General features: G+C 39.0%; 1 protein-coding gene across 3 annotated transcripts in view; it reads left to right on the forward strand.

Annotated features, from left to right (window-relative positions):
- Positions 1 to 15,267, forward strand: part of LOC121318866 (rho guanine nucleotide exchange factor 6-like) — a 31,683-nt gene extending 16,416 nt beyond the window's left edge. For 2 of the 3 annotated variants that reach the window (XM_041256002.1, XM_041256005.1), the window contains 15 exons: positions 116 to 211; positions 648 to 770; positions 3,809 to 3,947; positions 5,767 to 5,826; positions 7,084 to 7,230; positions 8,251 to 8,337; positions 8,996 to 9,077; positions 9,206 to 9,321; positions 9,692 to 9,871; positions 10,716 to 10,736; positions 11,905 to 12,001; positions 13,353 to 13,442; positions 14,108 to 14,207; positions 14,635 to 14,689; positions 14,930 to 15,267. In XM_041256002.1, the coding sequence (XP_041111936.1) occupies positions 116 to 211; positions 648 to 770; positions 3,809 to 3,947; positions 5,767 to 5,826; positions 7,084 to 7,230; positions 8,251 to 8,337; positions 8,996 to 9,077; positions 9,206 to 9,321; positions 9,692 to 9,871; positions 10,716 to 10,736; positions 11,905 to 12,001; positions 13,353 to 13,442; positions 14,108 to 14,207; positions 14,635 to 14,689; positions 14,930 to 15,052 (1,516 nt within the window). In that variant the 3' untranslated portion in view covers positions 15,053 to 15,267. The remainder of the gene's footprint in view (positions 1 to 115; positions 212 to 647; positions 771 to 3,808; positions 3,948 to 5,766; positions 5,827 to 7,083; positions 7,231 to 8,250; positions 8,338 to 8,995; positions 9,078 to 9,205; positions 9,322 to 9,691; positions 9,872 to 10,715; positions 10,737 to 11,904; positions 12,002 to 13,352; positions 13,443 to 14,107; positions 14,208 to 14,634; positions 14,690 to 14,929) is intronic. The other variant, XM_041256004.1, reaches the window with a different exon arrangement.
- Positions 15,268 to 16,669: the final 1,402 nt, after the last annotated feature.

The raw sequence follows: 16,669 nt of genomic DNA on the forward strand, positions 1-16,669 counted from the left end.
CAGTTATTATGTAATCCGTGGTCTTCGTTTGACCTTGAACTGTTTGCTGATTGACGTATCAAGCCTGATGTTTCCATTGGGTGGAGTAACTCCATGTTTACATTTTCTTTTGAAGGTTGGCTACAGCAGATGGTACTTGTTTAATGGGGAACTTGGAAGAAATTTTCACTTTTCAGCAGAGTATTTGTCAAACTTTGGAAGAATGTACAAAGTAGGTGCTGTGAAGCAAATAATTATTTTCACAACTTTTGTTTGTTTGTTTGGGGTGTGTTGATGATATCTGAGGGGGTGGGGAGTAATGTGTAAAAGGACCTTCAACCTGTGTATTTGGGTACCTTTTATGTCAAGTAAAGACACATACATGTAGTGTATATAGTGGTTTAATTTTCTAAAGCTATAAATCTCCATGTATGAAAAAAATTATAAAACAATACAGATTTTGTATTTGTTTTTTCAATATTTTGGAGTACAGGGTTGCAGCCTTTGGATCGAAAACTTTGTAAAACAGGCCCATATATTTGGCATTTTTTTTTTTTTTACAAACTATTTCTTATATGTCGAGCGTTTTCACACTGAATGCACAAGCTTGATTGACGCAGGTAGCTTTCTAGGCTTCGGGGAAGCTTCTAACATGCCCTGTGTTTCAGGCTCTCGGAAGCTCAGCAGAGGATAGGTGGCTGTTTGCTGAACCTGATGCCTCAGATAAAGTGCCTGTACCTGACATACTGCTCGAACCACCCCTCTGCAGTCTGTGTGCTCACTGATCACAGGTAAGCCAGGGCTACTACGTGAGGGATGGTCCTGCAATATTAGTGCTAGTTGGGGTCTGTGACTCGAGCCGGGAGACTTAATCCTTAAAATATTTTAAATGGAATACTTTACAATATGATCATACTTAAACAGTGTATGTATTCATAATCAATGCCATGTACTCGAACAAAACACACTTATATGTTTATAGCGTGATTTATTAGATTTCATTTTTTCTAAAAGCCTACTGTGATAAGCGTGGTCCTCCAGACTGCATGTCACTTCTTTTTCTAAACTGCCACTGGGTGGCACTCTGCACATTCAAACTTTCTTTTCTTTTAAATTGTCCGGTACCTGCTGGTAGAGTCAAATATTGACACCCTGTCATTGTAAATTATAAATGGAACTGTCATTTATCTGTAATTGTATACATTTAGTAAAAACTGGCTGAATGGATTAGTGACAAGTTAATTCATTATTAATTTAGCATTTGATGATAAAATGTAGTGAACAATACAGCAATACGTTTAGGCGTTGGTCAGAAGTACTGACACCCATTCAGTATTATTCATTAGCATTCAGTTGGACATGCTTTTGGTTTTGTCACAGCCTCTGGGTTATTTTTATAAAATATTTTGCACAAGTCTGGGGAATTGCTGTTCTTCACAGCAGAGGACTTTCAGCTGCTCTGTACTTGAAGACTTTGTCTTCCCCAGCCTATTGAACTCGATCCTGCAATGCTCGATTGGATTCAGAACTCGATAGTCCAGGCTGTGCACAGGGTTAAAACAATGATTAGGGGCTCCTCAGTGTACCTGTGCATTACACTCGCAGCCCTGGCTTGTACGCATGTGAAAACTCCCACCATTCTAAAGAAGATAAGAATATCAGATATCAACGTCCCTTTGATCTACATTGACATCACAACCTGTCTGTGAAAGTAACGTTCCTGGTAACGGTGAAATAATTTTATCTTTTATTGAGAGTGCTGTTGAGAGATCAAACACAGGAACAGCGGCTCTTTAACTCATGCAGTATAGTATTGATGTGGTTGAACTGAACAGGTAATGTGTGTGTAAATATATACACACACGTTCTTTTAAAGAGCAGAAAGTACCTAATCTGTTTAAGAAGGTTGAGTCCTTTAACCCCATATCTCAGATCTCCAGGTACTTCCTAGAAAATGGTATTGGTTTAACAAAAAAATGCATTTCTGTAAATGTGTTTCTTTTTTTTCTTCCCCTGGGTGCAGTAGCCTGTCAATTTAGTTCAGAATGGCAAGGGGATTTCAGTCAGGGCTTGTGTGCTTGCAATGTAGAAAGCCCTTTATAAATGGACACTAACTGTATAGCCATAGAAGGGTAAACTGTGGAAAGGTTCTCCCAGGAATCTTATTTTAGTATAAAACAGAACATGTATGAGAGACACTGCAGCTTCTAATGATGAAAACACACGTAGAAATGTATTTATTAGTTGGATATATATTTGAAATATCCCTTTTAAAAAATAAAAAAATAGAATAAATGGGTAATTACTGTATAATACATGCAATAAACCTGAAACTTTTTTTTTTAAATAAAAATTCTGCTGTAAATGTATTCTTGTATACAAGTTAAAGATTTCGGTTTCTGTTCACAGCCGCCATCGCAATGTGTGTGATTTGTAGTACGTGACTCTTCAGTTACCACTTGATAGGTGTTGCATAGCTAGCAACAGTGTTTACAGCAAAATATGTAAATTTGTGTGCAGATCCTCTGCATTTTAAGTGGTAAAACTGCTGGTTCATTTGAAAGTTATCAGTTAGGGTTAGGGTTAGCTTTCAGTTTAGAACTTGGAGGGGGGAAAAAAGTGTTTACTATATTTTGAGAGTAATGCCATCTGGGGCAGGGCAAAAATGGTGATGTTTAAGAATTGCAATCTTATAGTAACTTGGGTGCATGATGGTTGTGTCTGTGTTGGGGAAAGCACGGGGTAAGGGCTTCTTAATCTGTGGCTGGCGGCTTTCTCAGGACGCAACACGTTTGGTTGTCGTCAGGTTTCGGTGAGGTAGACGGAAATGTTAACCTTTCTGTTATATTTAATAAGAATTTGACACAGACAGGAAAAACGACGACAGTGTTTTCACAGAATTTACTTCAGACGTATTTATTTAAAACTGTTTGTTTATGGGTAGATCTTGGGAGTATGTATTCTGTGTTTTTGTAGTGGGTGAATTCACCTGTAATTTAGCATCCCCACGAGGAGAGCTTGTATGAGTTTGCAAATACGCAACCGCACCTGTCCCTGGTAATGTCTTATAAACCAAGCTGGCAACTTCATATGTTCAGTGTTATAGAAACGCCTTGGGCAAAATCTAACGGCCCCCTTCACTTTGACCTAAGACGGACGCTATATTGTGGTCATATAAAATATATTCCTTGGTTTAAAAGCGATAAAGACCTTTTGAGATACTGGTTTTATACTGTACACTCATGAATTCCGTCTGTCAATTTTGATCGTGCAAAAATAACGGTCTTGTGCAATTGAAATGTTTTTCATTTATTAGTGAAACAGAACATAAATTCCCCCAAATAGTTTGTCATCAGCGTTTTAATAAATGCAATCAAAAAATGCTTTCAGGTGCTAGATTGCAGGTTAGAGGAATGTTATTATGTTAAGACAGGGGAAACTAGACATTGTGAGTCATCACCACACTGGGAAAGGCACCCTTTAAGTAGGTTATCTTGGCTTTTTTAACCTTTTTGTGGGTTTCTACGTACAGGCACCCTCCTCGTGTTGATGATTAAAGTTGGTGGAATTAGATTTAAAAACAAATTTAAATACTGCCATGTCCATGTGGCATAGAAGAAACACGAACAGGAGGAGGAATTCCAAACAAAGTTGACAGATTTATGAGAATCGCAGAATTCTGTTGAATTTTTTCTTTTTCGCCTGTGGTTTTCTCCTTGTAGCATTGTAACTTAGTGGTACATCTCTTCATACCTTACCTCCATTAAAGTACAGTATTCAAGGCAATACTGTGAAGGTAATGGGGACTGTTCTTGCTTTGTCTTTCCAGTGAGGAGTTGGATAAGTTTATGGAGAGCCAGGGTGCTAGCAGCCCCGGGATCCTCACCCTGACCACCAGTCTGAGCAAGCCTTTCATGAGACTGGACAGGTACCCCACCCTGCTGCAGGAGCTGGAGAGACACGTTGAGGTAAGCCAGCCCTGGCTGTGTTGTTAACATTAACACTTTCGTACATGGCCACCTCATAATGGGGACTGAAAAAAAAAATCTATTCTAGTCTTTATGTGGGGACCTGGAAGACGCAAATGCATGATGCCCTCATACAAGGTTGCCACTTTTTCTCCATATAAAGCAATGAAAAAAAAAAAAATTAAATATATTTCTGTCCAAAACTACAGATTATTTTTTCGCTGGACATCGGATCAGCCTGTGAAAACCTCTTTGTAGCATCACGGCTTCAGCTGTTAGTAACCAAATAAAAGCGCCAATTCTGATCGCAGTTTCTGGTCAGTGAGAAACATGGAAACATGTCTGCACCTTTGCTGTAGCAGGGTGCTTAATTAGGATAAAAATTTAAAATCTCAGACTGATCCTATGATCTGTGAATGTCAGCCACAGTTTGTCCCAATATTTAAACAGGAGGCATCAACATTATGTAACAGCGCCTTGTTGTACACGCTGCAGCCTGTCTGAAAACCTGTTTAGTATATATATATATATATATATATATATATATATATATATATATATATATATATATATATATATATATATATATAATCTGTTTAGGATTTGTGATTAAAGCCAGATTCTTACTTCACTCACTGTAGACCAAACACTGTGACACCTAGACTACCCCAAGACTAATTCAAATACATTTTAAACAAAATGCAACCCTTGCTGAATACCAGCTCCTTCCCTGTAATGATTCAAGTGTGAAAGTAGCCCCGTTATCAGCTTCTCGGATCAGATCTTTTCGGTACACAAAGGAAGCTGAAGCCTGTTGTCGCTGCTCGGATGTGCAGATATGAAGTCAGGTTTCTTGTCACAATATTGGGGGTTAGCTGTACAGGCAAACAGTAGGGGAGGATGTAGTATTATTTTCTTCATTTTCTTTTTTTCCTTTGCATTGAAGTTTCAGTTTGCATTTGAGTTTCAGGTGAAATTTCATTTTATTCATTTGTAATGTCATCTACCAGTTTCAGTCTGATAAATTCTGAAGTTGACATTTCAGTAAGACAACAGTGGGGGGGTTCGAAACATCCTGATATAATGTATATATCTATTTTATTAAATCAATTATTCACATTTTTTGTGCACTTGCATTACCTTTTTTGGTAACTCTTTATATTGGCACGTGGCATAAATTTATCTTAAATAGATATGCAATTGCATATTAAATTAAAGTTAAATTTATATTTAATAAATATGCAGTTGCTGGTTTCTTGCTAAATGTTAACCAAATGTCGATTTTGAAAATGTAATTGCATGTCACGTCCATTTATATTAGGTTTGGGTACCCTTGAAAATATGTAATAATTCTCTATTGTTTAAATGTTTTTAATTGAAAATACAGTTAATCTGACTTAAATGTTAATGGAAAGTAACACGGAATAATTGAATGTAAATTTAATATCAATTGCATGTCTTAAATATTAATTTAATATGCAATTGCAAATCTATTTAATAGTAATTTATGCCACAATGTAAAGCGTTACCCCTTTTTTCTTTTTGATTTTGCTGCTTTTTGGTACACGGCGGTTTTCCTTTTTCAAATTTATATATATTTGTAAAAAAATGAGTATGTAGAATCGGATTAAATACCAGACCTGCTGTTAACAGCTTTGCAAAAGCATTTGTGTGCATACAGGCCTTTAAAATGCTGCTAAGAGAGTCCGTCTTGAATGGGTTTAGCAAGAAAACAAACCTGTGTGTAATGTAGCATAAACGGCAAGTTGTATTTTTTTTTTTTGCATTTTCATTTTAAGTTCATTTTATTTTTCAATAGGAGTCACATCCTGACTACAGTGATATCCTGAAAGCAATAGCAGCGTTCAAAAATCTTGTGGTAAGATGACTTCCTGTTTGTTTGAGGTACTGGTAAAAGTGTGGTCTACATTAATCCATCTCCATCAGCATCCAATCACACGGGTCACATGCAGTGAATTAAAAACTGCCTAAATAGAATATCACAACTGCTATTGTCTTCTGTACGGCTTGCAAGTTATTTTACTCAAAAATGATCATTTGGTTCCATTCAAATTTGGTAACTTAAAATAGCGTCTTGGCTTCTCATGCCACCAAGTTAAGAAGCTGCTTTTAATAAAAGTTTGTTTCTGTCCTGGTCACTAAAAACTTGTCCTGTTCGAGGAAGCTACACATTTTGTACTTCTTTTATTCCATTTATTGTCCCCTGTCTATCAGAGTTGTTTGCTAAGTGGATAATTTGAAAACACGGCTGTATGTTAACAAAGCTAGTAAGAAACATCTTCAATGTGGACTTCAGAGTCTTTAAATAACCTTCAGAGTTGTTTCACAACTCTTTTGTTACAGTTTCAGTTTTTAAACAGAAACGTAGTTGGCAGGAAATCATTCGTCTTTAGGTTTATATGTGTATTTGTAACAATACATTGTAATCAGACAGCAGGTGCCTTGAAAAGCAATCACATGTGGAAAAAGTAAACAAGTTGATCGCAGAAAGAGATTGTAATTCACATGCCGCTGTTTCTGAAGACCTAAACAGTATGCTTTGCATGTGTGCATCAGACAGTATACATGCACAGGGAAGACGTGAGTCAGATGTTTTCCGGTAGTGGCCCGCATTGTGTCTTTCTGATGAGGGGGTGTTCTTTATCAAAGGTTACATTAGGGTTGGTGATTCCACTGGATTTGCATGCTTGGTTACAGTCTTTTGGTAGAATGTTAGGAGGCTGCTTTTATCATAACAATTGAAATGTTAAACGCTGATTTAGAGAAAAGAAAGGGGGACTCCCCCCAAACTCCCCCCAAACCCCCCCTTTTTTTTTTTTTTTTTTTTTTTTTGCGGAACACAAAATCAGTACCCATTTAACCTTACCCAAAGGTGGGTTGAGAGTAGTAGAGTTTATATATATTTTTGGTTTCTGGCATAAAATAATAATTCCATACCACATATGTGAATATTTAAATGGCATTTTAAATCTGCAGTTATGTTCCATCTTTTGCATGTTTGTTTGTTTCTGTCACTACTTGCCTTTGTTTGTGAACAGAGAGAACAAAGCAAAAAAAAAAAAAAAAAAAAGCATGCTTGATAAAATACCCGTCTTCCTCCTCTCTCACATCGCAGACGCAATGCCAGGATCTCCGCAAACGAAAAAATCTGGAGCTCCAGATCCTATCGGAGCCGATCCAAGGCTGGGAAGGAGAGAACATGAGGTCCTTGGGCACCGTCCTGTACATGTCGCAGGTCATGGTGCAGAGCGGGGCAAGCGAGGTAAGGACCGAACTCGAAGCTAGACAATAGAGACACACTAACTCGGTACTGCAAAAACGAAATTGTTGCATACATTTATAGAACTGTAATGTATTCTGTTTACTTGAAAACCAACATGTATTAAAAAAGAATGCATAAATAAGTAAATAAAATGTAAAAAACTGAGACAGACTGGTTTAGTCTAGATTTGCCCAGTGGAATTGTTTTGTGCTCCATTTATTTTTATTTTTTATTGAAAAGGAATTTGCTTTGGAACAACTGGCGGTGAAGAATTGAATTGATTTTTTATTTTTTTTATATTTAATGAATATCGTTGAAGCTTCCGGGTATGCCAGCTTGCAGGGCTCCTTGGTATCAGAACTGAGAAATAAAACTAGATCATCAGATCGGATTTGCATAGGCCACTATTATCTAAATATCTATCAAAATTACCACAGTGGAAAAAAAAAACCTAAATCATCCATAGTTTAATTTCTTAGTTTCACACACGCTTGCATTTAAGTAGAGCAAGAAAATAGCTTCCCACGGTTATATTTAATTTAAATGATCAAAGTGGAAAACCACCCCCCTGTGTCTCATTCCACAGTCTTAAACCTGCAATAAATTCACTGAAAAAAGAAAAGGAAAACATGTTTATAGTGAGAGAGAACATACAGTCACCAGTATTGTTGACATATTAAAAGGAAATGTAGCGCTGTCAACGAAGACCCGAGTCTTATCAGGATTATCCATAAATGCTGATGACGATTAAGAACGTTAACCAAGAAAAACAAGTTGACAGCTCCCTTATTGGAAAGATACATTTTATATTGTAAAAAAGAAAAAAAAAAAAAACACCATTGTACTAAAGAGGATTGCACAGGCCCTATACTTTAGGGGCAAAAAATGTATTTGATATTTGTTTGTTAAAAAACTAAAAGAATAAATAAGTTGTAGGATTGTGTTTTCATATTTTTAATAAAACTTTAGTCGCATGTGGACAGATGCAAAACTGAGCTCCTGGTTGTCTTTTTAACGCAGGATAAAGAGGAGCGATACTTCATGCTGTTTCCCACTGTTCTTCTGATGCTCTCCGCCAGCCCGCGCATGAGTGGGTTCATATACCAGGTAGGTGGGTAGCTCGTAGAACAGAACAGACCCTCGACGAGACGGTCCTTTAGATGGATAGCTTTAGATTCAGCTCCTGGTTCAGTAAATGTTCTTGTTGTCTTTTTTTTCCCCACCACGTGTTGGACCGGACCTGCAGTGATCCGGTTTCACATGTGAATCTAGAAGGGTCTATAAATAAATAAATAAACCAACCAGGGGCCACTGTGTTGAAACATTGCGTTTACAGTAGGCGAAAGTGGAATTCAGTCCAGGTCTTTGTCATTCAGATCTTGCACGTTTTAAAAACGATACAGATATGTATCTTTTTGCATTCATCTACAGAAGGTAGAGTACTGTGTCTGTTTTTGTTCTGGTTTTGTATTCCAGTAAAATGGAATGCCAATGCTCAGAAAATACGTTTCCCATTCTCCTAGTAATTAAATGACACTAATGACCTGTAAGGTTATATATGGATGCCTCATTAATACATAGTTTAAGTGTTTACTCATTTCTATTACACCTTTTAAAATTGGGTGTAATAAAAATCATTTTACCGCACTATGAATTTTTTTAGTTTAACATTTTCATTGGCTGGTAGTGATTTTATAATGCAGTTCAATTTAACTTAATTAATCTGCAATGTGAAAACAAGACCGCCTTCTAATCTCTTTGTCAGGGAAAATTGCCGTTAACAGGGATGACTGTGACCAAACAGACTGACGACAGCGAGACAAATCAATATGCCTTTGAAATCACAGGTCAGTGCCTCTCCCTTCCTTACGAATCCTCATCAGCTGAGAGCACTACTTGTAAAGCCTCAGAAAATATGGTAGAACACGTTCCTGTTTTGTTCACAAAAACACTAAATCGTTTTTTCCCCATGCAGGGAACATGATTGAGCGCATCACCGTGTGCTGCTGTAACCAGCAGGAGCTGCAGGAGTGGGTGGAGCACTTGCACACTCTCACCAGAGGGGGCAGTCCAGGAGGAACAATATTAAAGGTACCAGACACCCATTTGAGCTGCTCTGCACAATTATAGAGTTAGAGCCTCTCTGTGGTGCCCGCCTTTATTGGGGGGAAGGGTTGTGAAGCTAAGTGACCATCCATGGCGAGTCCTGTGTAGTCAACGCCAGGGCGGCTCACACTGTGTAATCAGGTAATCGTCACGTGCATTAAACGTCAGTTAGAAAGTATAAGAAGTTTGTGTCCTTAACTTTTTAATATCATCTGTTCCTGTGGTTTTGTAAAAGTATCTGACAGACAGTTGCCTATCTAGTCCTTGCTTAGCTGTGCTATACAAATCCAAATGTCATGTTGTATTTTATTGTACTATATTGCATTGCGGTTACTTGCTCTAAACCCATTTGCAGAATGTGGAAGGGAGGGCCAGCTCTGCTGTCAGCATTCCCTCCCACCAGACCTTCTCTCAGGTGTTCAGCGCCTCTAGCCGATGCCCCCTGGAGCCCCCAAAGATGGCCAAGCCCTGGTCCCTGAGCTGCCTGCGACCGGCACCTCCGCTCAAGCCCTCCGCCGCGCTGGGATACAAGGAGGTAAGGACTTCTTCCTGATCGCTTTCTCACAAGCTGTTTTTTTTTTGTTTTGTTTTGTTTTTTTGTTTTTTTAAATGGTCTATTGACACAGTTTTAAAAGTAGTGCTTCTGGTCAGTCTGAGACGTGAGTTGCTATTTCTACAATCGGGCAGCCTATCCAAAAACACCATTGCACTCTCTAGGTTTTGAACCAACAGCAAACAAGTACAAATAAGCAAAAGTACAAATAAGAGACTCCACTTCTGTGTCTGTAATTATTCATAGATCAACCCCCCACCCCCTTTCTTCTGCAAAGTTCAGTGCCGTCCAAAAACAAATAAAAAATTCTACATGACCTCTTCCTTTTCCGCCATATACCAAAGAGAGATGAAAATCTGCAAACTATCAATTTCAAAGCACTGTTTTTTCAACTGACTATAATCTTTTGCTCCTTGCTGGTACATCATTTCTGAATTGAGAGTTGACATGTTAAAGCACAAGGTCAACATTTTACTCTTTCGGACCGTTCAATTAGAGTCTGAACCACATATATATCTAAATCCCTATGTCTCTCTCCCCTGTTTTTCCATGCAGTCTATCTATTTCTGTCTGGTTTTGTAAATCAAGTTCACACTGATTTCTATCAGCGAGGTTGCATGGCTTGAGTTTCTTTGGGAACTGCATAAGAAGATCCGTTTGGTTTCCCCTCCAGATACTGCTACCAGTGCTAACACCAGCTAGGGTGGAATTGATCTGTTTGGGGTTGCAGCGGACAGGATGGGGGTGTGTGAAATGATTGGACTGTTTTATTCACCAGCCTTTTCTCATGCACATCTTCTCTTTCTTTCCATTTTCACTACTGTAGAGGATGTCTTATATCCTGAAGGTAAGGCTAGATCGCTGTTTGTGCGTGTCTCATGCTACCAGGTGTGTGTATTTGCTGTGCTGACTGCTGTGTTGTGGTGGTTTGTTTTATTTATGTATTTATTTATTTATTGCCGCCTTCACACAGGGCTCCAGATTGCAATTAAACTAAATATTTTAGTAGCTTGATTTCTTAACTTGGGTGACTTTTTTTGATGCTTCTTTCTTTAACAGACATGTGGTAGAACTGTTGGCTTCCATTCCTCCATCCTGACTTCCAAACCAAGTTATAAAATCAGGCTGCAGAATAAGTTGGAGAGTTAGAAATCTATGTGCGAAAAAAAAGATTGAAAATGAAGGCTCTGGAGGGACCAGGTATCCTAGCAACTTGAGACTGGTTATCTCACCAGGAGGGGGGATTTCTAGTGTCAATTTATACTTTGAAAAACGAGTCTGTCTGGAGCCCTGTCATGTCTTGCCGGAATTGTCCCCTTTTGCAACTTGTTTCTCTGTTTTTGTGTGGTTTTTTATGTATATTTTAAATAAGCGATATAAAGGTCATTTCAATACAGAGCATGGGGATTGGTATGTTCACTGGTTATAAATTGCTGTACTGAAGTTTCAGAAATATTTGAACTGCTGCACATTTCACTTGAGGAATAAAGTTCCAGATTCTCTCGGTTATGGTTATTTTTGGGGGGTTACCAGTTTGGGTTCCACATGTACAGTAATCCTCAACATCCCATTATATAATCAAGTGTTGGGTGTATTGCCTGTGTTCTGCCAAGCCAGATGCACCCAAGACATGCTGGTTGTGTAGCACAATCACAAGTAAAAGATGACACCGCTTCAACATACAAACTCTTTGTCAGCCATAGTCCTCAAGTACCCCCCAACAGTCCAGGTTCATTGTTTCAGTCGCTCAGCCACCCTTAATTGTCCTCACTTAGTACATACACCCAGCAACAGGGAAACGCATTAACCTGCAGATGCGCCTGTAATGCATCAGGTCAGTCAACAGACTTTTTACACTTGTCATTTTATGAAAGTGCCGTTGCTAGCCTTTGCTGCAGTCATTTTTTTGGCAGGGTAATTTGTCAGTGTGTTACAGAACATTCTGCAATAGAATAGTTTCTCTGCACTTCCAAACCAGGCTGCTCTCATTCTCCCAATTCACTGCTCTGTCACAGGACTCCAGTAAAAGCCCCAGGACAATGAAAAAGTTTCTTCCCAAGAGAAAAACAGAAAGAAAGACATCTTCTGATGATGAATTTCTGCTCAGGAAAAGTAAGTTGGTGTTTTATTTTCTTTTTTAAAAAGATATAATTCATATCTCTGTGCCTCCTTTGTTAGTATGTGTACTGTATATACAGTGCCTATAGTAAGTATCACACCCCCCCCCCCCAGATGTTTTCACAACCTGAAATTTTGATGCATTTAAATGGGATTGTTTTCCCTTTGATTTACACAACCTACTCAACACTTTTGAAGAGGCAAGATCATTTTTATTGTGAAGCTACAGTTAATGAAAAATAAAAAATAAACTGAAATGTCTTGGTTAGATAAGTATTCACCCCCTGAGTCAATACTTGGTAGAACCACCTTTGGCAGCAATTACAGCTGTGAGTCTTTTGGGGTCAGTCTCTACCAGGTTTGCACATCTGGATCATGCAATATTAGCCCATTCTTCTTGGCAAAATTGTTCAAGCTCGGTCAAGTTGGGTGGGGATCGTGGGGGCACAGCAATCGCCAAGTCTTGCCACAGATTCTCAATCGGATTAAAGTCCGGGCTTTGACTGGGTCACTCTAGGACATTCACTTTCTTGTTTTTAAGCCACTCCAGTGTCATTTTGGCTGTGTGCTTGGGGTCATTGTCCTGCTGAAAGGTAATCTCTGTCCCAGTCTTAGGTCTTTTGCAGACTGAAGCAGGTTTTCCTCAAGGATTTGCTTGTATTTAGTTCCTTCCATTTTGCCTTCTACCCTGACAAGCTTCCCAGTCCCCAGGCTTCTCTGACCAATGCTTCTCTTACCTGGCTGCTCAGTTTGGGAGGACGGCCTGCTCTAATTATTTAAGAGCTTGTTTAGCATAGTCATAGCAAAGTGGATGAATACTTATCTAATGAATACTTTTCAGGTTTTTATTTTTAATGGATTTGTTTGTTCACCCACCCCAGTTTTTCACACATTTAAAGTGTTGAGTAGGTTGTGTAAATCAAATGGGAAAAAAAATCCAATTTAAATGCATCAAGATTTCAGATTGTAACACAACAAACTGAAAATGTCCAGGGGAGGTTGAATACTTCCTATAAGCCCTGTATACTATGGATGCATCTGTAGGAATCTGTTCAAAAATTCATGCAAAAACTGCCTTGATGGGTCTGGCACAGTGCCGTCTGTGTAAGCTGATTTCATGTCCTGATCTGCATCTTCAACCCCATGAGGGCCCTTGCCAGACTGCTGCCCCCATGCCTCTCCCAGAAGCAGAACTCAGCCAGCGGAGGCAATGGAATACCCCCTTAGGTACTCTCTTGGGCCCACATTTCAAGGCTCTTATGAGCAATGCATTAAACTTACTTTTGTTTTCTCTGCCTTTTAATTTGCTCTTCGCCTGGGTTTCTTGGCATCTCTCTTTTCATAGGTACTGCAGCTCTTGAGGAAGATGCCCAGATTCTGAAGGTCATTGAAGCCTACTGCACTGGAGCCAGCTTTCACCACACCATCAGCTCCAGTAAGGGAACTGCCCTGGGACTTCACTCTGTCCTGTTTTGTGTAATATGGGTCTGTGTGTGTGTATGTAATGCATTATACTTTTACCAAAGGTGAAAAATCGTAGAAATGTCAGTGGTGTAGCTTTTCACTTCCCTCCCAGTGTTAACTATGTTGCAGTTTCAGTACCTTATTGGCCCTTCATACCACAGTGCTGGTTCTCAGAAACAGGATCTTTAACATCTCTGTACTCTACTGTGTATCTGTACAGGATATTTAAACAGACTTACAATGAGATGCAGCTTGTAGACTGGGGCATGTGCCAGAAACCTTTAGATGGGAGGTCCTGATTGCAATTATTATATCTGCATTTACCACAGTTTGACCACAAAAGACAGTAAATTGAATTCCTCTAATTTGAAACGGGTTGGTTTTGATCTTCATAAGAAACAAAGAAAAGGAAACGCTGGCTTATTTTTGTTTGCTGAACAGGATGCTCTCCAGCACAGCTCAGACTCAGGGTTCGCTGCTCTTGCTTGGGTATTGCATATTCTTTATGAGGAGGGGGGATTCATCTTTGCAACTGGAATGATTTAGCATTATGCTGTCATTTACTGTCAACGTTTGTGTATTTAACGAGTCGCAAAACATAATTCACACCCACACTCAACTCTTCTTTATTCACAGCTTCTCGAAAAGAGCCTGTTCCACAGGTGCTACTGCCTGAAGAGGAAAAGATCATTGTTGAGGAAACCAAGAGCAATGGGCAGACTGTCATAGAGGAAAAGTAAGGAGAACAGTCGACCGGCCACTGTGAAAACGAGTCGCATCTCCCAGGGCTAACCTGCATAAATACTCTGGAATGTTTAGCTGATTTCCTGTGCTGTTCCAGGCTTTCCAGTACACCTAATTGGTCACACATGAGTTTGTTGTCAGTCCACAATGACTATTTCAGCACAACTTATAGTAAAACCTGTTCTGTTTCCATTTTCTGTTGGGATTTACAGGACTGTCTCTCTTGAATTTGACGTACTGCGCTTGAGTTAATTTCTGTGTGTGTTCTAATACTGTGCTTGGATACATTCAATCTAGGAATAGAAATAAAATGGCAATAAATTCTGCGATGCAAACTGATGCTCCTAATCTCTTTTCTGTATCGTATCAGTGCAGTATAACGCCTTACCTGTATCTTTCTTGTCCTGCTTCCTCCCCAGGAGTCTTGTTGATGCTGTTTATGCTTTAAAGGACGAGGTACATGAATTAAAGAAGGTAATGGACCCTATAGAAGTGTTTATTTCACCCCCGCACCCCAAGTGAGAAAAGAAAATTGTAACTCTAGTACTGGTTTTAAGGTTTCTATTGTTCTTTCATCCCCAGCAATGAAAAGAGATCTGTACATGGTCTTTTGAAGGCAGGCATGTGGAACCTAATGCTCAGCACTGTGAAGATTCCCCCTCGCCATTTCAATGAATTACATCTGGTGCATTTTTTAATTCTTTTTTTCTTTAGGAAAATAAAAGAATGAAACAGTGCTTGGAGGAAGAGCAGAAGTCTCGTAAGGAGTTGGAGAAAGTTGTGAGGAAAATGATGAAGCAGAAGAACGACTGCACCTGGGAGGACACCAGCCATTAACTCCACTGTCCACGCGGTGTTGTGCCTGTGTGTGCGTCTCTGTCTGTCTGTGTTTGCTCGATTCCTTGAAAGCTGCTGGCAGTTTCAGCGGATTAACGTTTTCAAAATGGGAATTACTGGGAAGTGAAACTGGATCGAAGTACCACTTTCTGACATTCCCTGTGCTCTGCATTGGAAATTGTGTTTTTGTTTTTACCCTTTTTTTCAGTTGGGGACAGGGGGTATAGACTTTGTTTGAAATGAGAAAAAACAAAGTGTTATTGCAGACAAACAAAATATTTCGCCAGCTCTCTCTCTCTCTCTCTCTCTCTCTCTCTCTCCGAATACCTCATTCGCTTCAGTCTCTGACTTGGACTTTGCAGTAAATTACTTTGGAATTCCTGCCTTGCAACTCTTCCAGTTGCCCTTGCTGGGTGCTGAGAAGAAGCTGTCTGCATGGTCCACTACTGAAGATAAAGAGAGAGTGTAACCGCTGCCTTCTGTCATTCTCAGTTTCTGAAAAATCTTCAATCTGTGAAACCAGGGGCCGGAGAGCTATTGAGTGCCTCTGAAGACTTGTGTTATAAAAGCCATGTAAAGTTCAATGCATCAAATGATGCAAAATGCCAGCAGTGGTCTTGATAAATACGCAATTGCATGCACAGCTTTTTAGATAGGAGGTATGAAGTAGAAGTTTTAGCCCCTCCAGGATCCAGTCAAGGTCTCTGCATTGGGCTGTTGGTAGTCCACCAGACTTGACGGTTTTAAAGTCCTGCAAGCAGCTGTTTGAATTAGCTTTTGATTATGTGGTCTTTTTATAATATATATATATATATATATATATATATATATATATATATATATATATATATATATATAAACTGTTCTCTTGAAGTTCAAAAAAATCCAGCTTTGCTAATGTTCAAAAAACTATCATCCAAGTAACCCCCATGTACCGAAAACGTTCTGCGTCCAACTTCACTGCGGTTACATTTTAAACATGTGCTCGGCTTGTGGTGTTTGATGTGTTAATGCGGTTCATTTTAACATGTGCTTTGATGGTGTTATTTTTTAAATGTATCTATATCGCTCGATCCTGCATGTGTGTGCATTTGTACAGTATATGGTGGGTAGTGATGAACATAAATTATGTTTTGCAGTCTTTTTGTTGAGTCCACAAAGCTGTCAGGGATATCTATTAATCTAATATAAATGTATAGTATAAAAAACTATAGACAGACAAATATGTACATTCTTTTTATATGCCAAAAAAAAAAGTTATTTCCTGCTATTCTTTATTTGAAGATAATCAAGAAATAAATCAAACTTGTCCTATTTATTTTTCATTAATATTATACCATTTTCAAAATACAATATTCTTGGTACTCCTGTGAATTGCGCTGATATTGGGGTGGCGATTTGGGTTTTCTTGCTCACTGTGGCGACTGCCTTAAAGATGCTGATTCACTCCAGGTTTTACTACACTAGTCATAGTAAAACCTGGAGCTGCCAGGATTTACTGGCGTCTGATCATTAAAATTCTTTGACACACCGTGAATCTTGCTATGCAATGGGAGTCTTACTTCTATCCCTGTACTACAGGCTTACCATGTCAGATATCTGAAGGCTGTCTGTCTC

This window comes from Polyodon spathula, chromosome 7 (assembly GCF_017654505.1).
Source record: "Polyodon spathula isolate WHYD16114869_AA chromosome 7, ASM1765450v1, whole genome shotgun sequence".
NCBI lineage: Eukaryota > Metazoa > Chordata > Actinopteri > Acipenseriformes > Polyodontidae > Polyodon > Polyodon spathula.